Consider the following 23,652-nt stretch of genomic DNA (forward strand, 5'->3'; position numbering starts at 1 on the left):
ATTGTATTTTATTTTATGGGGATTAAGGAATATTTGATGTAAATCTGAAATGCTGCAAGAATTTAAGTAATAAAAAAAAGAGATTTCTTACTGCTAACATCTAAAAAAAAAAACATTTTTTTAGAAAATATTTCAACTGATGTGTGGTTGGGATGAATTTTCATTTGAAAATGTGATCCTATGTGTGTAATCCTATCGATGTTTATGCGAAAATTAAAATGACAAAATTGGGAATATTGTCTTGGAATAGCTCATTTGTGTTTTATAAGCTATGACAAATATTCCTTTTTATTTAAAAAATGAAATGAAATCTTAGAATTTTTTTTATTTTGTTATTTTAATATTTTAAAGAAATTTGTAACAAATATATCAACAAACTTTATAGTTATGTTTTTTTTTTTAAATAATTATTTTTCAAAATTTACATAACTGTTGGAGTAAATCATTCAGTAATAACTAAGTCTTTCCTCTAGATGTGATAGTTTTATTTTTGTGCATTAATTTAATCCTATTTAGTTAAAGCTTTTTCAATAATTTCTCTTTTTGAAGGTTTGAAAAATGCTGTGAATTGTGATTTTGATACTTTTTACCCTATGAAACACCATAAAAATATATTACTGCACACAAAATAGCCTTTTCCGAATGCATTATTTATACTTCATGATCTTTTCACCCTGGGAAGCATCATATAAGCAAAAATATCATTTCTTAATAAGTTTGCTGTGCACTAAATTGTTTTTTAATTTGTTTCCAAATAATGCATTATTTGATCTGTTCACCTTCTGAAACAGCATGTAAGCGAATTGGTTGCTCTTAAAATTGTCTTATTTCTTTTTCAAATGCATTATTTATACTTCGTGATCTTTTACTCAATGGTGCAATATAAAAACAAAAATATTGTTACTTAGTAAATTTGCTGCACACAAAATTGTTTTCTTAATTTGTTTTAAAAAGTTTTTATCTTTTCACTTTATGAAGCAACATATAACAAAACTATTATTTAATAAATTTACTGCACACAATATAGTCTTAATTCTTTTTCAAATGTATTATTTATTCTTGATTTTTTAACCCTATAAAGCAACGTGTAAACAAAAATTTTGTAACTTAATAAATTTGCTTGCACAAAATTGTTTTCTTAATTCTCTTTCAATCAATTTTTTATTTATTTTTATACCATTTTTTTTTTCTCTTCAGTCTTATTTCCGCAAAGGTATTTATTTGAAAGAGGTTTAAGGGATTATTGTTCTACTTTGTTTAATGAATTGTACTAGTTTTAAATTTCATTAAAAAAATCTTGAACATTTTATCTTATCTGTTTTATAGATTGTTCTATTATTAAATGGCATTGGGAATAATTTGTTTATTATATAAGAAGGGCAAAAAATTGCAAAAGTGTGTTTATAGAAATGCAAGTGTTTATAAATGTTAAGGTTACAATTTTGCATGCCCAAATATATTATTATTTTTTAAACTTTGTAGTTTTTAAAAACTTATAATAACTTTTTCCTTCTAAGATGTACTCATTTACAAAGATCTTAGTTGTCCTGATACTGCAATTTTTTAAATTTTTTTCTTCAAATTTTTGACCTGATATTTAGCTTTTTGTCCTAGTATTCCCGATTTTTGCGAGTGTTGAGAATATATCTTATTCATAACTTCAAATGTAAATTTTAAAATAGATTGTTACTAAGATTCTAAAAATTTGAATTTTTAATCTAACATCGTTTTGTTTTTAATACTTAAAGAAATCACAAAATTCTATAAATAGAATTAAGGTACTTACCACTGGTTAAATACATGGTTCAGGACATAGTTCATATACTGTTCTGAACAAAGTAATTTTGAAACTAAAAATAGTGTATTTTATTATTATTCTAGAATAAAATCTGTTTTAAATGTATTTATTTATTTATTTTAGTTTGTTGTTTGCCCTTTATAAAAGTAGTANAGCAACATATAACAAAACTATTATTTAATAAATTTACTGCACACAATATAGTCTTATTTCTTTTTCAAATGTATTATTTATTCTTCATGATTTTTTAACCCTATAAAGCAGCAGGTAAACAAAAATATTGTAACTTTATAAATCTGCTTGCACAAAATTTTTTTCTTAATTCTCTTTCAATCATCAATTTTTTAATTTATTTTTATTCCATTTTTTTCCCTCTTCAGTCTTATTCCTGCAAAGGTATTTATTTGAAAGAGGTTTAAGGGATTATGGTTCTACTTTGTTTAATGAATTGTACTAGTTTTAAATTTCATTAAACAAATCTTGAACATTTTATCTTATCTCTTTTATAGATTGTTCTATTATTAAATGACATTGGGAATAATTTGTTTATTATATAAGAAAGGCAAAAGATTGCAAAAGTGTGTTTATAGAAGTGCAAGTGTTTATAAATGTTTAGGTTACAATTTTGCATGCCCAAATATATTATTATTTTTTTGCTGTTTTATTTAAATTAATTACTATATCTTTAGTCATTAAACAAAATATTTCTTTTAAACTTAGTAGTTTTAAAAAACTTTGAATAACTTTTTCCTTCTAAGATGTCGTACTCATTTACAAAGATCTTAGTTGTCCTGATACTAAAAAATTTTTTTTCCTTCAAATTTTTGACCTGATTTTTAGCTTTTTGTCCTAATATTCCCGATTTTTGCTAGTGTTGAGAATATATCTTATTCGAAAGTTCAAATGTAAATTTTAAAATAGATAGTTACTAAGAATCTAAAATTTTTAATTTTTAATCTAACATCATTTTGTTTCAAATGCCGAAAGAAATCACAAAATTCTATAAATAGAATTAAGGGACTTACCACTGATATATGCATGATTCAGGACATAGTTCATATACTGTTCTGAACAAGGTAATTTTAAAACTAAAAATAGTGTATTTTATTATTATTCTAGAATAAAATCTGTTTTAAATGTATTTATTTATTTTTGTTTTTTAGTTTGTTGTTTGCCCTTTATAAAAGTAGTATGGTTTACTGTACCAAAAAATGTCCTTTTTTTCTCGTAAAATGTTATCTTTATACTTTTACAACCCACTGCATTTGTATTATTTTCTTAAGTGTGATTTGCTCTTTAAATTCATGTTTCTAAATATAATTTTGTTTTTAGAATTGTACAGACATATCTGGTACATCATGGCTATTGTTCCGCAGCTGAAGCATTTGCTCAAAGCACTGGTCAAGCTTTCACAGAAGATGTCAAATCTATCAAAAATAGACAAAGTACGTTATACATTTTTCACGACATTCATGTAATTAATTTACTTTTAATTTGAATATCATTCTGTGTAATAAGGAACATCATATGATGTGAAGAAATTAAGTACTTATTTCTGTTTGATTTAGTAGAAAACATATAATCATTTAGCTTGTTATTATTTTGTTTTCAAATATTTTAGGACTTATATGGAAACATAATTTTTGTTTTGTAATATTATAATTTCAAATATATGCATTATTATCTTCATTATTAAGTCACTCCTGACTTATGATTTCTCCAAACTTTTTTTAAATTTTAAATCTGTTGTTTTGTTTTTCAATTCATAAATGGTGCTCTTCTAATTTGATTAGATCACCTTTCATTTTGTAATTGAACCAGTTACATCATACCAGTTCAAGATATTGTTTATTTTGAATGACATTGAAGAGTTTTTATATAACTCTACATAGTCAACCTTAATAACACAAGTGGTTTCTTGATGAAATACAGTGATTTGTCATAAAAAGTTTTGTTAAAATGCCTTGTTTAAGCGTCATGTGAAAAATAATTTATCATTGACAGTGATTGTACGAAATACAGATTTTCTTTAGCTTAATTATGCAGGAAGAAACTGGTGCCCAGAAATGGTGCATTTTTTTGGCACAGTCATATAAAAACCATGTAAATATATCTTGGAAATAATCTAAAAGTTTACGGTAGCTCTAATTGACCAATAAACCTAAATTAAATAAATCTTACATTTCTATTGTAAATATTCTATCAAATTTTTTTTCTTTGAATTTCACTGCATCATAAATAGATTTTCTTATTTATACAAAACATTCTTACTTATCAATTTCTTTCAAATATATTCTTAAATACTTGCCATTCAAAAGTACTTTTCACTTAACTAAAAATAATTTATATTTAAAATTAAGTTTCATTTCTAAACTAATTTTTGGTTTATAATCACTAGTAACCCATAATGTCTATACGACTTGCTACTCTATTAGCAAGCATTATAATTTCTTTTCTTTTTTGTTCTTGTGCAAGATATTACTTATTTATAACTTGTATGCTTGTCAGGCATGTGATTCTTACGTTAATTTGCAGAATTCCAATAATCTGGTAGATTTCTGCGAATCAATAATTTATATTCGAACAAAATTTTCTTGATTTCTCATGAGAAGTTTTATTAAAATACTTAATTTGAAGGTTGTGTAAAATACCCTTACGCTTCTTTTGTAGTATCCTAAGCGAAATTGTTCATCATTAACAGTTTGCTTAGCAATCTGTGATTGGAAAAAAAAAGAAGGAAAGATTTGCTTTTACTTTAATGCAATAATCAAATAAAAATCATGTTATTGGAATTTGAATACAAATGTCTGATCAAAGTTAATATTAAAAATGCATCCTTCTCATGTGAGATTTATAAATCAAATAACAGCTTTGATGCCTGATTTTGTGTAAATCAGAATTACGCAGGGAAGTAATATTTCAGATGTTAACATCGTTTTGTTATTTTGATTTATTTGCTTTTTTACCATTTACTAATTATATAATAAGAGACTTGTTCTTATTTAAATATATTCTGTTTGTGATGGACTTATTCATTTAATGTTTGTTTGTCACGGTATGGATTAGCTTATGGTTAACAAATTTCTATTATGTATTAATTAGGTGTAAATTTTTAATATAATATGACACTAATTTTACCTGTATATGTTATATCTTTTCTAAATAATATTTACTTTGAAAATGAAGTTGCATTAAACAAGTTTACAATATATGTTGATCCATCTGTTTTAAACTTTCTTCCAAATCATATTATTTAGTTATTATTCATTATATTTGCTTAAATTATTTGAAACTTTAAATTGTACACAAGAACTTTTAAAAATCATTAATTATTATTGAAAATGTGCACTCAAAAAAATTTTATGGCAATAACATCAAAATTGCAGTATTTATAATTTTGAAAATTTTGTTATTTTGCTGCTTTAAAATTATTGCTTATGATGTTCTCCATTGTATTTCAGACTTATTTCTAGCAAAAATATTGCCCTTTATCAAGGCTATAAAAATTTATTGTTTTACTTAGAAGTTTGGGAGAAAAAAAACTTTAGATTTACTTATGTTAGTTATAAAAATTACTCCAATAGTTTGGCATATTGATAATAAATGTTTAATATTGATTTTTCCAATCCTCAAATTTTCTATTGATGTATCAACTAAATTTTTTGTAGGAAAAAAAAATTTAATTGTTAAACTTTATCTTAATTTGTGTCTAATTTAATATAAGTTAGATATTTAAATTTTTAACTTCAAGATGAATTATTGTCCTTTAAAAAAAATAATGCTGATAAAAAGAAAAGCAAAGGACTACTATGTTTTTGTTTGAAAAAATTATTCATACTACTGTCTCTTGCTTTTGTATCAATATCTATATTTATAATTTTTATTGTTAGTGATATTGTTCATAAGTATTTGTTAATAAATTTTATATTTTGCAATATTAAATTTCAAGTATACCAAACTTACATGTATTTACTTTTTAGGAATTCAAAAACTAGTTCTTGCTGGACGTATGGGAGAAGCAATACAAACTACTCAAAATTTATATCCTGGCCTTTTGGAACAAAATCCTAATTTATTATTTATGTTGAAATGTAGACAATTTATTGAAATGGTTAACGGAACTGACAGTGAAGTCCGTCCCACCAAAAGTCCTCGTTCACAGAGCAATTCTCCAAATATGAGTCCTAACTACTCCAATGTATACTTTCACCATAGGCCAGCAAATTTATCCACATGTACCTCCCCGGTGGTGTCCACCACATCTCCAAGTCGCAGTCCTCACAATTCCCCATTCATTTCACCCAAATCCTCTTCCCTGCCAGTGACTATAGAAAACAATGTAAATAACAATGTGACTGTGAGTCTGTCTTCTATAGAAGAAATGAATGCAGCCAATCGGGTGATGAATGGGGAGGTTTTAAATGGCAATTCCGAGGTGACTTCCTCAAACTTTATCCATTCAGATGCTGATGTTGAAATGGAGAATTTAGATACTGTAAATGATAATGCTGATAGGACTTTGCCTTATACAACAAATGGAACTGTGATATCTTATCACAATAAAGATGAAATTGAAAGTAATCAAGAAAAAACTGGGAATGAAATGGGTAAGTTCATTTTTTATAAAGTATCATTGACATTTGAATGATGATGTTTTGGTTATGTGTGTGTGTGAAAAAATAACTGAATTTCAGTGAAACCTAATTTATACATGGTGTGTAACGTTTTTAAAAAGTGCTTAAAGGTGCTTATTTTCGTTTTTTAAAAGCCCTTTAAGGTGCTTATTTTCGTTTTTTGAAAGCCCTTTAAGGTGCTTTTTTCATTAGTGTGCTTTTAAAGAGTGCTTAATTTTCTCTTTTCGAAAATGAGATTTTTATTTCCTTTACCGTGTCAATTTTTGCTGCTCATTATGCAAAAGCGTGGTTTCCACAATTCTTTCAACTATCTATTTTGACTTACCGTCGATCCGTAGCATATGATAGCACCAATCATGTTACATATTTGATGAAATACTTGGGAGTCCACATGTGTGTCTACTGAGCTGGGTTCGGTGAGATTCTTACACTCTCGGGTGCAATTCTGCTGCATTTTGCAAGATATTCTCAATTTCATACTTCATTTTCCACCCCCTGAAATGAAACTAAAAATCTCTAGATCTTTTTATGGTGGCTAGTATTAAAAAGAAAGAGTTCTTTGTCAAAAACTAGTTATTTAATCATGATCATATAAAGTCTTTGAAAATTATTTTGCATTTTGTTAATGTATACAGTTCTTAAAAATATTTTTTGAGTGCTTAAAAAGTACTTTAAAGGTGCTTTTTCTGTTGTGAGATTTGGCTACACACCCTGTTATAGTTTTTACAGAAAACTACTAAACTTGCTTAGTTTCCCTCTTGTCTTTAATTTTTCTTAAACCAATGATTTTAAGAAACCATAAAAAATTAAGATAAATTTTATTCTTATATAATCTTATCTTAGAATCCTGATAATCTGATGTGCTATATTTGCTTATTTTAAGTGAAGAAATGCAAAGTTTTTACCAGCTAAGCAATCTTAGTTATTAAAAAAAAATCTATGGTTCATCTCTAAAATATCTAGATCCAATTAGATGTTGGCGCCTTGATGATTTGAATAATACCAACCCTTCTGTCCACTCCTTAGTTCGATTTTAAATAAAATTATATAGTTCATCATAACCATTAATTTTGTTTTGACATAATGCATTTACTTCTATGGTAAAGCTCATCTGGATTTTTGGGAATTATTATTGATACATATTTTTTCCACTCAGAATATAATTCATTATGTTTTATATTAACTGTTAATGGAAGTTTTTGTTTTTAAGTTTTGGTTACTGATTGTAGTTAGCATTTTGTTGCAGATCATATTTTATCATTCGCAGCATATGCTATTGTTGTAAAGCATCATTATTTCTACACCACATGAAATTCTGATACTTTACATCTTCGATTACATTTCAAGATAATGATTCAAATCTCTTAATGTATTTCAGGTATGAGATTCTTACGAATTTTCGCAGAATTTTGTAATTTTGGAAGACTTTGTTGTTTTATTCTATTCTCTTTAATGATGTTTTTCATATGAAGCTTTGCTTAACAGTTCATTAGACTTTTGATGTTTAAATATAGTTTAAAAAAAACTTGAAATAAGTGTGTAAATAATTAAATATTTTTCTTTTTATGCAAAATAATTTTAAGTTTTTTTATTTATTTTTCTCATAATTTATGTTGATAGGCATTTTCAGATATTTTGCTCTTTTCCTCCTCATGTGACTGTGTATGTGTTTATGAAAACTGTGTTATTGCAAATTATTTAACAAATATGTGTTATTGGTGGAAACAAGTCTTAGTTCAATATAATTTCTCTATTCATAATTTTTTATTTTATTACAATAGTTATGAATTAGAATGATAAAAAACATTGTAAAATAGTTGTGATATTTGCTGTACTATTTCTTACATCTTTTTAATGAACTCCTCATTAGATAACAATATTTTTTATATAATTCTACATCAGTTATAAATATTTAGAACTACTAGTAGTAATATTTAATACTACTATTATTAATTCTCTAGATTTTATTTCCATTAGAACCTCAGGAATTAAGCAAATGTGACTGTTTATATATAAGTTATTTTGATTTTTTTTTTCCTCCTTATCCATTTTTTATTCTATTCTTTCATACTATTGATAATTTGGAGGGGAAAAATTTAAGAAATGAACTTATACTAGAGTTGTTGTCAAAGTTTATAATATTAGTGATATTATAATTATTAAGAAAGGCAAAACTGAACTCTTATTTTCCAAATTTAGGTTACATTAAAAGTTTGTTCTTTTATTTCTTTGAAACACAACATATTTTACTAGTATATTTTCTCCCACTGAACCCTACCTGGCTATATTTCTATCCTCTTTTGTTAATGCCTCCTTACATTAATCTTCTTTTTAAAACCAATATTTGATTTTTGAGGGAGTGTGTTTATTTTGTAAGTGATACAGTTTAAAACATGAACAGTTGTAACAAAGAACATTTTACGAGAAAAGCAATGGCCAAAATTGTTATTTTTAATTATTTTTGAATGTTAAAGCCGAAAAGTTGGAATATGTATCAAATAAAATAAAATTCTTCATTTAGAGAAACATTCTATTTTTTTAATCTTGACAAATTTAAGTATTTTAGTGACAAATCCCTCTAAATCTCTTTCTTTCCGTGGATTTTTTTCATATTTTTAATTCTATAGCTCTACGGAAGTAGTTAAACGCTTAAAATAAATTTTTTTTCCCTCTTGGAAGCACTCCAAAACTGGCAAGAAAATTTGGAAGATCCATTGCGTGGGAATTTTTAACCTCTCCAACTAAATTTTGACTAAATATTCACATTATTTAGTGGTGTTTTTGGAAGAAAACGGATTGGGTTGTTTAGTAAATAAGTTTTTTAAAAAAAATAGTCTGGGAAAAGAAAAACACATAAAATTATAAATTTTTAACCATTTATCAGTTTAGGTGGTAAAAGTTTCTCATTTCCTACAAAACCCTTGCTACAACTGATGTAAACATTTTCAAATTTTTAATCTCTTTAGACCTGCAAAAGAAATTTAACTGATAGAATTATCCTTTTCTCTTTCAAGAAATGAAATGCATGGCCATTATCGCAAGATATCTGTATACAATCTTAGCTATTTTTATTAACTTCATTAAACGAGTTCTGTGATGTAGAGCTTGCGAAGTGCACTCCAAATTGTTGAAACTGATGTTGCATGTAAAAGAATTAAATAGAGAATTGATTGGTGTGAATCAAATTGAGAATTATAGGAAAGGTTCTTACGTTTTTAAGAATTATAAATCCAATGTTATCATTCATTATAATTAGAGCCCGGATTTTGATGACCTAAAAAATCTCAACTAATGCCCTTAAAAAGCGCAAAAAATGACCTTAAAAATGTAAAATTTGCGCAAAAAATGCCTTAAATTAAGTAAAAATATTGAATTAAAAAAATGTTTTGCTCTTTAAAATTATTATGAGTCATTTAAAAAATATAAAACAATGCAATACCTGTTCTACGCTCATTAAAGTTTGAAAAATATGTTTTATATCCTAAAATAACAAAAAAAGGAAAATATATTGACACCAAAATATTTTTATTTTGTATAGAAACTTTAATGGATATAACAACTTCCATCTCATAATATTACTAAATATCAGAATTACATTGGATTATTAAATGTTTTTCGATAATTTGAAATGTAAACGAGTGTCTCTTGTCTGAAAGTAAATTTTCATTCCTGCAGAAGCTTCTTTCAACGTCTACTGATGTTATAGGCGTGTACTTGAAAAAGACTGTCTCACTTACTGACAATTCTTCTTCAATTTGAAAAGATTTTGCTTCACCTCTTAATATCCTATAGATTTTCTTCATTGTTTGGAAGCCAGTGTAATAATGAAAATTGATAAAAAACAATAAGAATTGGAAAAATTAACAAAAAACTTTAAAAAATGCATTAAAATGCAAAATACGCCCAAAAATTTTAAAAAAATGCCCTATAAATCTAAAGAAATGCTCTAAGTGACAAAAAATGTCCAAAAATGCAAATGTCATCAAAATCCGGGCCTTAGTTATAATATTTCATCTGTATTATTATAGTTTATTTTTTCTTGCAGTATTAATTTTAAATATTGAAAATTAAATTGTTACCAAATAAGGAATTAGGTTATGGAAAAACTATGAACTGGATTGTTCTGAAAGTTTGCAATTGAGTGAATGTTTACTTCTTAAAAGTGCACACTACTCTGGCTTCATGTTTCAGAACTCACTGATTGACTTCCTGATGATGATGATAATAATTAATTCGATACTTCTCTGACTGATACTTGACAAGGCAGACATTTTTTCATATTTAATTCAATATCAATGTAGGAAATATTAACTAATCAAACTTAATTAAACTGAATTTAGTTAAAATATTTATGAAATTTTTTGTTGCAGCATTAAGTATTTTTCCACATTCAGTTTAGGATAAGCCAAAGCCTTTGTAGGTGGTAAGATTTGTTCTAATTCATTATGTGCGGTTATGCTGCTTGTGTGTATAATTTTTAGCGTGTTTCTTTTTTCTTATTTCCTTATTGGTAGTTATCGAATGTGTATTTGTGTATAGAATAATTTTCAGATTTGTACAGACAAAGTAACACACGGATGTCATGTTGAACATGAGATAACAATTAAAATTATAAATTTATAATTAGAAATGTATCAAAAAATAAATTGATTTAAACATGCCTTTTGTAGTGAAACTGTTTCTTCCATTTCTTGTCTGTTTAAAAGTGAAATAGTGCAAGTTCAGCATTCAGTTTCATCTTGCTATTTTATAGGGTTTCAATTCAACACGTAAAATTAGTTGATTAACTTAGGAGATTTTTTTTTGTGTATGTTTTACTTGTTAATCTTTATCTTTTTCAGTAAAAGGGAAAAAAAAGTCCTTTCTTAAAAGAAAAAAAATCAGATATTTTATTTTTTACTTTTAAAAGATGTTCTTTGTTTTATCTAATTTTTATTGTTAAAATAAAATGATGATAATGTCAAAGATCTTACTTATATATTCTTTCTTTAAGTCCATGAGATGTAAAAGATTATGGGAATCGGAAGTAATGTTCTCTCTTTTTTTTAATTAAAAAAAGTTTATATTAAAGCAGTAGCTTACAGAGTAAAGGTAGTAATAAAGCATAATAGTAATTTAAGACAAATTTTAGTTTCATGAACCTTCAATTTTCTGTTTTATGGATGTGAAAAAACTTTGTGGTGTATTTTAGCCTAAGTTAACAGTTTTATGTTCCTTTTACTGAAAATTGTACCATTAAGTATATAAGTTATACAGTAATTTATCCCAAAAAATTCAGTGTTTTCTAATGCAATTGACATGAGATTGAATGAAAATGAATGACAACAAATCAACATTTCAAATTATGGATATGATGTCATAATGTAATATTGAATTGAGAACAAAAGCGCAAGAATAATGAATTAAGTTTCGATCATAGGTTATACATGTGTTTGGTGTAGTGCAGTATACTGTTATTTCTGTCTTTTATTTGTTTCTTTTTAAAACTTTTTATGATTGAGAAAATGACTTGTGCATACATTATCCAGCCTTATGAATGAATATTATTTATAATGATTTCTCTACCCCATTAAAATGTTCTAGTGAATCAGTACTTTATAGTACTATTAAATTTAAATTTTAAAAATAAAATTGTACTTAATTTTTTGCTGTAATATTTAGCATCTTTCAGTTATTTTTTTATTTTCCTGACTTGCAACTTTTCAGTATTTTAGTATTAATTCGTTAATATCTCAAATATTGGCAAATTGGTATCACTATGCCATTTCATTATATTTTTTTTATTCCTGTTGGGTTGTATGTTTGATTGTCAGATATTATAAAGTACAATTTTATTCAACTTTTTTATTTTTACATTAATAGAAGTTCATCACTTTACTATCGTTGATTATAAAATTAGGTACATCAATCCTCAAAATCTTTTTGGGTACTTAATTGATTATCCTATTGTTTTTAGTTAGTTAATTTTTTTCTCATTTCCTTATTATGTATTTTTACTCAATTCCTCAAAATATTGAGCATTTCACATTTGTATTGGTTTTTTCTATAAATTTTCTCCTTAATAGCACAACTTTTGCCATTGAGAACTGGTACTCTATTGGTAAAACTGTCAGTGGCTTTAGGCATGCCGAATGCTCCCAAAAGTTGGTTTAGGTTTGTTAAATTTTAAAGAAATGAAGTTTTTCTTATTTAATTAAAAAAAAAGCTTGAAGTTATAATTTTTAAGAAATTCAATTGAGTATTGACCCTTCAAATAAAATAATCCTAGTTTATAGTTTTTTAAATTATTATGATTTACTAATAATGATCTAATGTATTTTAAAAAGTGTGGATATACATTCTTTGCAATTATTTTTTAATTTTTAATTGGCTGTGCCTTGTGTCAGTTATCTGGTCATGCTTTCATCATATCTAAATTATATAATTTCTTTCAGACATTGATGCACCTTCAAATAGGAAGCAAGTGTGTGGTGGCAGCCAAGCTGCTATTGAAAGAATGTTAAATTTTGGTAGGGAGCTTCATTCAATGAGTGTACAGCTAAAGAGAGATTTTGGTAGTAATTCTACAAATAAAAAAATGTTACAGGTCTGTTTACCAAAGCATATTTTGTTCTATTTATTAATGATTGTGAAATCATGTTAACATGTTCATTTTTATATTTTATCATATAACCTTATGCTTCTTTTAAAAATATGTTGTTTGGATTTATTTGAAGTGCATGGAGGCTTTATGATAGTAACAAAAAACATATGAATCTGAGGGTGCTTATAATGCTATGGTGTGGTGGAATCTTAGGAAATGGCAAAATAGTGTAAACGTTACAAAATTAATTTTGAATTAATTTTGTAATTAATTAATTTGAAAACCTTTTAAATCTCTCTGTATTAAACATGCACTTTCTAGCTATTAGTTAATTTCAACTTGAGTTCCTTTTCTTTATTAAGATTTTGATCAAAAATTATTCACCTAATTTCCCAAGTTTCCTGTATGTGCAAGTTATCAGGAAGTATGCAATATTAAAAAAGATGCTTATTATCATTATCAGAAAGGAAACGTTTTATTGAAAGAATAAGAAACGATTGAAAGAAATTTTTTGTTAATAGAAAAAACTAGAATATAGTTCTAATTGTATAGTTTATCCGTAAAACTTTTCAGTCACTGAATACTGCCAACATTTGTTTAAAAGTTTGTGACATATTTTACTATTCATGCTTTATTCTGTATAATTGAAAATGATCTCTACTATTCTGGTATATTATCTCCATACCTCCAACCTGCTCTTTCATACATAACTTTATAATAAAGAATTAAACTACAGAATTAGCATTTTTCTGAAGATTGCCAAATTTCTGACTTATTTATTTTTTATACTGTACTTAGATTTCTTCTGAATACCTTTCAATAATTACAGCCTCCTCCTTAATAACGGATTTCAATTGCATGATTATTCTATCCTTTTTCATCCACAATATAATTATCATTTATGTTAAACATATTTTATTATAATCTAAGAATTTAAAAAAAAAAGTGGATAAGTCGCATTTCTTGCATATTTTGCAAATATATTAAATAATAAAAATTGGTGTTACTAAAGTATTCAAATTTCACATGCGGGTGCAAAGGAACAGTTTCCAAACACTTCATTAAAGGAAAACAAGAAAGAATCTGTTGGATACTAATAAAAAATCAATATATTTATTTAAAAAAAATATGTGTATATGGGATTGGTTGAGCAGCAAATAACAGATTCATGAAGCTGTATTTAAATGACATATATTAAAAAATGAAATATTTAACTATAGACCAAAAAATTTCTATGACTCTTAGGGGAAAATAAATATTCAGAAAGAAAATTAAAAAATGAAGTTATGTAATACTCATTAGTTCCAGTTTATTCAAATTATTTTTTATTTAACAAAGTGCAGTTTATTATTATTGGCAAAATTATTCAATAGTTAATAAATATTTTTGCATGGGAAAATTGAATACATCTTATAGAATAGTGTTTGTGTATTTTTAAAATATCAAATTTAGCACTTGAATGACGGGATGAAAGACAATAAAACCTATTTGATTGAATAGTAAAACTAGGTGTTTCTAAAATTCTGAAATCTATCTGCCCTTAATTTTTTTTTTCTGTCACAAAATTTATCAGTAATTAAAAATAATAAATTCGTTAGATTTCAATATTGGTTCTGTTTTTTTCCTTATTTAACATTAACAGATATTTGTCTTTTAAAACATTTCCTTCTATAATTAAATAATTATTCTACAATTGTAATTATCTAAAACTAATTGATATAAAGCTTTAGTGTGTTCCATTGCTATGCTGAATGCTCGTTTTGGCTGGATGCCCGGGACTGTTGTTCTTTCACATCCTAGCCACCATCAAGAGCAGAGNTTCATGGTATGGAATGCTAGTAATTATGCTGGAACCAGCAAAGATTTATGGTAGTATATGCTGGTATTTTAGCTGGTACATAGCATTATATGCTTGTCTAGCAAACAAATTCCAGCAAAAATTTTAACCTGGGTGTGCAATGACTGTTATAAAATAAACTAATAAATTTGGCCGGGGTAGCCTGGTTGATAGGGCGTAGCACTCGTGTTCGTGGGAATGGAAGTTTGAATCCAGCCAGCAGAAAAATACCCATGTATAAAATGGTGGCTGGTGCATGTTAAATCTGTTGAGGTCACAAAGTCCTCCACGTTCTCATAACAAATAAATACCTCTGAGTACTGATACAGCAGTTCGCTTGTCTTCTGGATTGGATTCAAAATTACAAGGCTACGGAGTTAAACATTTGGAGTCGTAAACTCAAAATTGAGTCGATTGTTCAACGGCTGTTATAAAAAAAATAAAACGAATAATTAAATTGTATTTTCTTGTTTTCTTTTTAACTCTTTACATATTTTTTACACACATTCAACATTTCATGTTTCTAAGTCTTATAGATTTTGAGCAGCAAAGCAAAATGTAACGTTAAAAAAAAAAAAGCAATTGAGAAAAAAATTCTCAAAAAATCATTAAAAATTGCAAAGAAAATACATTCAACATGAATTAAACAAAAAAAAACCTCTGTTAAATAAATAGTGGCCCATCCAGCACGTTAAATTTTTACTCTGTGTTTAAAATGTGTTTCTGTTGTAACTTTTTTCCCTCATTCAAAAAATGTGTGCAGTAAAAGAAAGGTTCGACATTATAGTGTCAACACAATCAATATATTTAACAATCAAGTAATATTATAATTTTTTTTAATAATATAATGTTAATGCTCCACAATAAAAAATAATGACAGTTTACTTTAGGTATATACAAATGGAATTGAACTTATTAGGGCCCTATCATTTTCAGTAGCTTAGGGCCCCACCAAGCTTAAATCCGGCCCTGAGCACAGCACATAATATCTTGCAAATTTTTTCTACAAATATATATTTTCTTCTTTTTTTATTTGAAAATTTCTGAAAACATCTACATAAAGTGACGTTTATGCAGCTTCAGCTGATTGGATTTAAGGCTTCTGCATTTTGTGTATTTAAAATTAAGTTATTGAGTGCAAATGTATAAAGAAATAGATTATTTTATATTATTAAAGTATAAATATTGTAAGTATATGTCAAGTGGGAAAAACTGTTTTATGTCCACGGCAACTATTTTGGAGACAATTTTTCATATCTGAAGCAACTATTTCTGGAAAGTGGCAGCCCCAGTATAGTCTGATTATAAGGTTTAAACTATATCAAATAGAGATGTTGATTCAATATTTAAGACAAGATTTGGCTCTGGTACGCAAATGAAAGGGAATCTGGAGGGGGGGTTGAAGCTCCCCTCTTAGAAATGTGATATTTCTTTTTTACGAAGCAGCAGACAGCCTTCTTAGACTTTGGTGAGGAGAGCTAGAGCTATTTTTGTAGATAAACTATAGTATGGTTTTAGAGAATGATTTAATGCATATATTTTCTCTTTAGAAAGTTTGTTTTTTTATTGTAAAATAAATATTTAATAGCATTTTATAAAATTAACAGTAATTGATCTATAGTTAAACTTTAGGTTATTAAACTTTAAGGTTATAAAAAAAGTATATGTTGATTAGCCTAGTCTGAATTATGAAAATAATAGTTCTGTGTTTCTGACAGGGTAGAATTTTGGGATATAGATGTAATGCTCTATTTTCACCTCCCATCATTCATATGCTAAATATATTAAAATAATCTAAAACATTGATGTCAAAATTTTCTTAGAGTAAAGTTTTAGTCTCTGTCTTACTGCTTTGATCCATATAGATTATTAGATTACACTGATTAAAAATTTGTTTGTTAGAATTGTTGTGATAAATTTAAAATTGTGATGTGTGCTAAGTTTGGGCATATAATGGTCTTTTTCCCATTTTCCATTGATAAAATATATTGGGAATCCTGAAATGTTTCGAGATCTCTGAAATATGGTTTAAAAATAATTAAAATAATTCTTACATAACTATATATTGATCAATAATATTATAAAGTTTACTGCTCAATTTTAATATCTTTTAAAGCTAAAGTTTTTTTTAAATATGATGAATCTTTCTTATATTTCTTAAGTTTAAAAAATTTGCAAATATTTTATTTTTTCTTGTTTTTTTTTTTTTTTTTTTTTTTTTTTTTTTTTTTTTTTTTTTTTTAATTTCATAATATAATTTTATCGAACTGATACTTAGATTTTTGCTGCAATTTTAAGTATTTCAATTTTAACTTAATGTGAAATAAGGCATTCAATAAATTTCCTTAGAAATGAGATCTTTTAGTTACACAACCAACTTTTTCCACAAAAAATGAGCTAAGCATAAAAAATTTTTCCAGGATCAATTTACCTAAAAAATTATGTTTATGTTAAAGTTAAATGTTTAGTACAGTTAGTTCAATGTTCCTTAGTATGGATTGACATTGTTTTAGACTGAACGTCTCACATTTAATAGTCATTTTGAAAAACCTATAACTTATAAAATATGTATTTTTTGTTTTAGGATGCTTTTAGTCTTTTAGCATATGCAGACCCATGGGCAAGTCCTGTTGGTTTCCAGTTAGATCCTGTACAAAGAGAGCCTGTATGTGCTTCATTAAACAGTGCAATTCTTGGTAGGAGTTTCTTCTATACAATATATTTAATGTACAAAATTGTTTCAAATTGCCAAATTTTTTCAAGTAGGAAACAGTCTCTAACACACTCTCTGTTAGTTTAAATTTGCCATAACGACTTCTAAGACAGAATAAAGTAACAATAAGAGAACGTATCAACAATTTCAAGTTAACAATTTTTATTAGTGGCTAGCCTGAGCTATATTTTCTATTAATTTTTTATATATATTTAAATGTGATAAAAACTGAACTAAAATTATGTAAGCAAATTTCAGTTTTTACAGCCCCTGCACATCAATGAAGTACTATAATCTGTATGGTAATTGAGTTTACTAAGCTTTTATTTCTATTTTTCTTTTTAGTGCAACAAGTAAATGTAAATCAAAAAGGTTTATATACCTAATTTATTGTTATTCTTGGGTGATTTTGTGATTTTATATGATTTTTAGCTATTGTTATTTACTATTGTTTATAATCTCACTGTACTTCATTNGCAAAAAGGAACTAAATTTCTGTTTTTACCTTTGGACCTCATTACTATGTGTGATTTTGGTATAGCTGGTAAATAAATTAGGGAACTAACATATTAGTGATAGAGTGAATCAGTTTGTTTGTAAATAAATTTACAAATTCGAAAACTTCATTTGTGTTGCAACAGTCAATGATCACATTTTATTTTTAGCTGTTTTTTAAACTGAAAGTTTTTCAGAATAGCGTTTATTTAGAAAATTTGTTTAACTCTCCGAAAACGAAAAAATTCAGTGCATTTTGATTCATTATCTACTATTATTTTTAACTTAAGATATTTTTGAAAAACAATTTGAAATATTTGTTTGGCATAGCAAGAACTTTTCATGTGCTGAATTTCTGCAAAATGTGACAATCCTCTGTCATTTGATGTTTCTGTTTAAATAATTTTACCTTTCTAATGTCAAACCTTAGTATTACAAACTCAAAAGGAGACACTAGAAATATCAAAATGTTGAAATTTGTTTATTTTAATCAAATATCAGATTTTTTTTTTTTTAATCGATTCAGACAAACTATTGAGTGTACAGGCTTGTGAAACATGTATTTACTTCAAATGATGTTAATTTATGAGTAATGTCAATATATTTGCTTATTTATTTTATTTAATTTACATTTTGCTGAAGTACTTCTGTTTTGTCATCGTCCTTATCTAATGCATCTTTCTAGTACATCATAGCCTCTTTTCATTTTTTTAATTCTATTTAGCTCATACAACATTATTGTCTACAGTAACTACTTCGTTATTAATATGTTATTTTTTAATTCATAGGATTGGCCCAATTTTATGACCAAATATTCTTTTCCACTCTTACACGTCTTACGTGTCTACTTTAGGAATCTGTAATTCAATTATTCTATTAAGAATCTATAATTCAGACAATTACTTTGCAAGCATGGTAATCTCTTTCTTTTTAGGCTTTCAAGAAATAGTTTGTAAAATTGTTCCAGAAAATTTTTCAGGAATTCGAGTGTACAAAAGCATTTTAAGTGTAAAAAAGCATTTTGTGAGCAAGAGTATTTTTGAAAATTGAGGATCACTGATAATTATAGTCACTCATATTGCTTGCCTGCTTCTTTAGGAATGGATCGTTTGGGCAATTTCATTTCAAGCATAATAATGTCCTTTGTGTTAGAGGTGTCGAAAAATTATTTTTAAAACAGTTTAAAAAAGTTTTTATGAATTGAAATTAATAAGAATAAATTTTGAATTATTCAGAAATCAATTAAAATTTTGGTGAGCAAGAATATTTCGTGAAATTAAGAATGACTGAGAATATATTTTTGGTTGAAACCTTTTTTTAAAAAACTTTTTTTGATAATTAGCAACATAGCAAACAAGTAAAGAATTCAGTTTTTCCTGATAATAAAAATGTGTGTTATGGAAGTGTGGCTGTTTATACTTGTATTTGATTTCCTGATATAACAATATGTCATTTATCCTATTGTTATTCAGTTTTTTCCTGATATAGAAAAATTTGTTATCCAAGATCGTGATATCAAGGTTTGACTGTATATAATTATACTTGTATTTGATTTCCTTGTGTGAATGATTTTATTTTGTAACCTGTATTAATTTAATATTTGTCTTTATTTTAGAGTCCCAGAACTTACCACGCCAGCCTCCTCTTGAGGTAGCGATAGCCCATACTCAAGAACTTGTAAAATTAATGTCAAAAGCTGGACTGGGATCATGTGCATTTACTAATCTTGATGACCTGTTACAATGATTCGAGGCTAATACTAAAACTTTGCCATTTAGGGAGTCCAGAAGTACTGAGAGCCACGCTGCTCATTATTACGACCAATCGGGTCATCTCATACAAGAGGGTAGTATTTCCCTCCAATCACACCTATATTTCATTTCAAATATACTTCGACTCTTGGCAACAAGTTTGTAGGGCAATGTTATAGCATCATTGCTATTTAGCTATGGTGATTGAAATTTAAACTCAAGCTAACCAGTGTTTAAACTAACTGTACTGGAGCTGGGGTGAATATTTATATTTATCTTGAATTTTGTTGACTCTATGCAGAAAGCTTAATGTGTGCCGCCATCAGAGTGTAAATAATATATAATACTGAATTATATTTTGAAAATGATTATTATCACTTTGTTCGTTAATAAGGAGACGTTTTGTTTTCTTTGTTTTGCTTCGGCCATGCAAAAAGTATATTGGATTCTATCTAGACTGGTTTGTCTGTAGGAATGTTTAAGAAGAAAAAAAATAATGATTATATTGCATGAAATTAGTTCAGATAAATATTTGTGATTGGCATATATTTCGAGAAAATCGTTTTTATCTTTTATGCAAATTTATTATCTCTGTTATGTGATTTATGATGTAAAAATTTTATATTTTTCTTTTTACATTTCATTCTAAAATGTGCTAATAGAAAAAGAAATTAATAAATTATGTTGTAAAAGCGCTTGAAGGGATGTGATGTAAGATCCACAACTTTTTAAGTAAATAAAATAATTTTAATGCAGTTGTTGATGTTTTTGTTTTGTTTGTATTGTATTACTTTTTAAAATGAACTTTATAAAATTTAGTTCAGTTGAATAATTTGGGCTGCTATTGGCGATTGAAACTACGATCTTGGAGAGAAGGATATTTTTGCCAAAATATATTAAAAAACTGCTATTTTGTGATCAGAAATCTGCTGAAAGCAGAACAGATCTGCTATTTTGTGTTCTAAAAAATAATAAAAGAATAAATTGGTGGGATTTTTTTTTCTTTCTCTCTGGGCTACAATTTAAAATCTATAGGGATGATCATCATGCTTTATTTTTTCCCCTTCAGTGTATATGCAATTTCATGTACATGTGAGGGTTTCTTTTTCACTCTATTTGTCTAATGGAATTACAGTGGAATGTATCATTTTGCTGAAGTGAGCTACAGCAGAGATTACAAATTGTTCCTCTTTGTAGGCAATTTTTTTTTGTGATAGTATTTAATTTTAATATTTCACCTATGATTATCAGGCAAGTAAATTTGAAGTTATTTTTACCACTACAACACACAAAAAAAGTTCTTAGAGAATTAGTTTTCTGCAGGTGAGCGTTTTAAATGTTGCAAAAAGGAACTAAATTTCTGTTTTTACCTTTGGACCTGTTGAAATTTGTTTTCAAAATGTATTAATGTAAATTGTCTAGAATTTATTTAATTTAGAGTAATAAGCACTCTCTCTGTCTGTAAAAGTTCTCTGAGCACATTTTAAATGAGGTAACGAAGTATTAAGAACTGTTTTTAGAAATAATAAATAATGCATTTAATGATAATTGTGTTTAAATATTTGGTTATTACCTATGAATACCATAACCACATGGGTAGATTACCATGTGGGTTTTTAAAAATGGTTATTTTAAAGATTTCTTATAAATTTTTATGCATTAAAGTATACCATATTAAATCTTGTTATAGTGTGATATTTTTATGTAACTAGTCTTTTAATTTTTATAATTGTCATACTTAATTTTGAAACTTTCTATCGTGACCACCCTCTACCTGCTCCTATTAGCATATCTTTAAAACAGTTATTTTTTCTTAAGTTAATTTTTTCTCTTGTGAAATATTTCAATTATCAATGAAAAAAAAAAAATTATGCTCAAAGAAAATAATCTATTGATTTCTATTAATTTTAATTTAAATGACATGCTTTTCTATTCATGATTGTCCCATTTATACTTTCCTTGTTATTGAAAAGGAACTCTACTATTCTATTCTAGCTTGATATATATACAGTCAATTCGCTATAACTCGAAGTACGATAACTAAAATATTACTATAACTCGATTTTTTTATGAGCTCCCGACCCTTTTAACTTCAATTTCATGTTAATTATTCTCGATTACTCTAATTTTACTCCCTTTAACTCAATTTTTTTTTATCTTTTAAAGCAAGAAAATAAACCTAGGAGCTGATATCATGGGTGCAAGTCTTCCGTCCCCAGGACGGATTTCCGTCTTTCGAAAATGTCCGAGGACGGAAACAAGACTGACTCAAAGACGGAAATCGGAAATTTTTTTTTCTGTCCATAAAAATATTTTTTAGATTTACGTTATCGGTCTATTTTCTTATGTCCTGTTGTTATTTTATCAAAAGACAGATGAATAAATATTTTTTTTACAGTATTTAATCTTGATGTATTATGGTAAAACTTTCTTAGATAGTTTGCATATGTCGAGGGGGTATTGTGTATGTTAGGTATTTCAGTCAAAAAATTTTCAGTCTTGGCCTTTTTTCCAACTTGCACCCATGGCTGATATCTTTCCCCTTGCAACACACACACAATGTCTTTCGCACTCTTCATGGAGAAGATAAAGCTGTCCCTCTTGAAGTATGTGAACAGTGGTTAAATGAAACGTTACCAAATTTACTTCAAGGATACAGTTAAAATGATGTTTTCAATATTGATGAAATGGGTTTATTTTTTAAATGTCTTCCAAATAAGACTATGATGTTTAAGGATGAAAACTGCTCAGGGGGTAAAATGAGCAAGGAACGTTTGACTGTCCTAGTTGGAGGAAATGCGTCTGGGACAGAGAAATTGCCCTTACTTGCTATCGGAAAATACCGAAATCCCCGATGTTTCAAGAATGTAAAAACGTATCCTTTGGATTACAAGTCTAACAAAAAGTTTTGGATGACATCAGTTTTATTTGAAGACTATGTAAGAAAATTGGATCGGAAATTCTTCGCTAAAAAAAGAAAAGTGATACTCTTTATGGATAAATGCACAGCGCATAGTGATCTACCTAATTTGAAAGCAGTAAACTTGCAGTTTCTCCCGCCAAACACAACAGCAAAGTTGCAGCCGATGGACCAGGGTATCATAAAGTGCTTCAAACAGTCTTATCGTAAATGGCTTGTCAGAAAAATGATCTTAAATATTGTAAGCATTTAGAAGATTTGTAATTAATAAGCATTAATTAAATAATCCGACAATATTTTGAAAGTTCAAAACCGAAACTAACGGTAATGTCGAAGTTTTTCGTCAGTCCTATCAGATTCGAGTTATCGTGAATTCACTGTATATATATCCCATATTTACATTTTTTCCTTTATACCTAACTTGCAAAAATGCATTAAACTACAAGATTGGCACTTTTTCATCGATCTATAAATTTCCACTTTCTTTTTTATAGCATTTTTAAAGAGTTAACTTGGATTATATTGTTTTATTGAAAATTTAGTGGTAGATTTTAAATGCATCATTATTCGATCATTTTTCATCCACAACATAAATAACAACTTTAATTTTAAACTTATTTCATTATTACCTAATAATTGAAATAAAATAAGCCAAATTTCTTGCATTTTCAATTAATAAATATTGTTATTAGTAATGTAATCAAATTTCACATCCATGAAAACAAATTCCAACAACTTCATTGGAGATAGCTAAAAAGAATTTAATGAAAAATATTTGTCTTAAATAAAAACCTAGAACAATATGAACAAAAATATTGAGATAGTTGAGTGTGAGCAAATAAGAAAAATTAATGAAACTCTATTTGCCTGTAAAACGTAAAAACTGAATTTAAAAAAAATCAAAAGAATAGTAAACTATTA

The 23,652-nt window shown here is 26.8% G+C and overlaps 1 protein-coding gene across 1 annotated transcript in view; it reads left to right on the top strand.

Annotated features, from left to right (window-relative positions):
• Nucleotides 1-20,566, top strand: part of LOC107451519 (Ran-binding protein M) — a gene marked incomplete at its 5' end in the record, with an annotated part of 36,267 nt that extends 15,701 nt beyond the window's left edge. Inside the window, 5 exon segments of the mRNA XM_043039516.1 lie at nt 3,131-3,243; nt 5,779-6,405; nt 12,867-13,018; nt 17,437-17,548; nt 19,676-20,566. Of these exon segments, the coding sequence (XP_042895450.1) occupies nt 3,131-3,243; nt 5,779-6,405; nt 12,867-13,018; nt 17,437-17,548; nt 19,676-19,806 (1,135 nt within the window). The 3' untranslated portion in view covers nt 19,807-20,566.
• Nucleotides 20,567-23,652: the final 3,086 nt, after the last annotated feature.

This window comes from Parasteatoda tepidariorum, chromosome 2 (assembly GCF_043381705.1).
Source record: "Parasteatoda tepidariorum isolate YZ-2023 chromosome 2, CAS_Ptep_4.0, whole genome shotgun sequence".
Classification (NCBI taxonomy): Eukaryota; Metazoa; Arthropoda; class Arachnida; order Araneae; family Theridiidae; genus Parasteatoda; species Parasteatoda tepidariorum.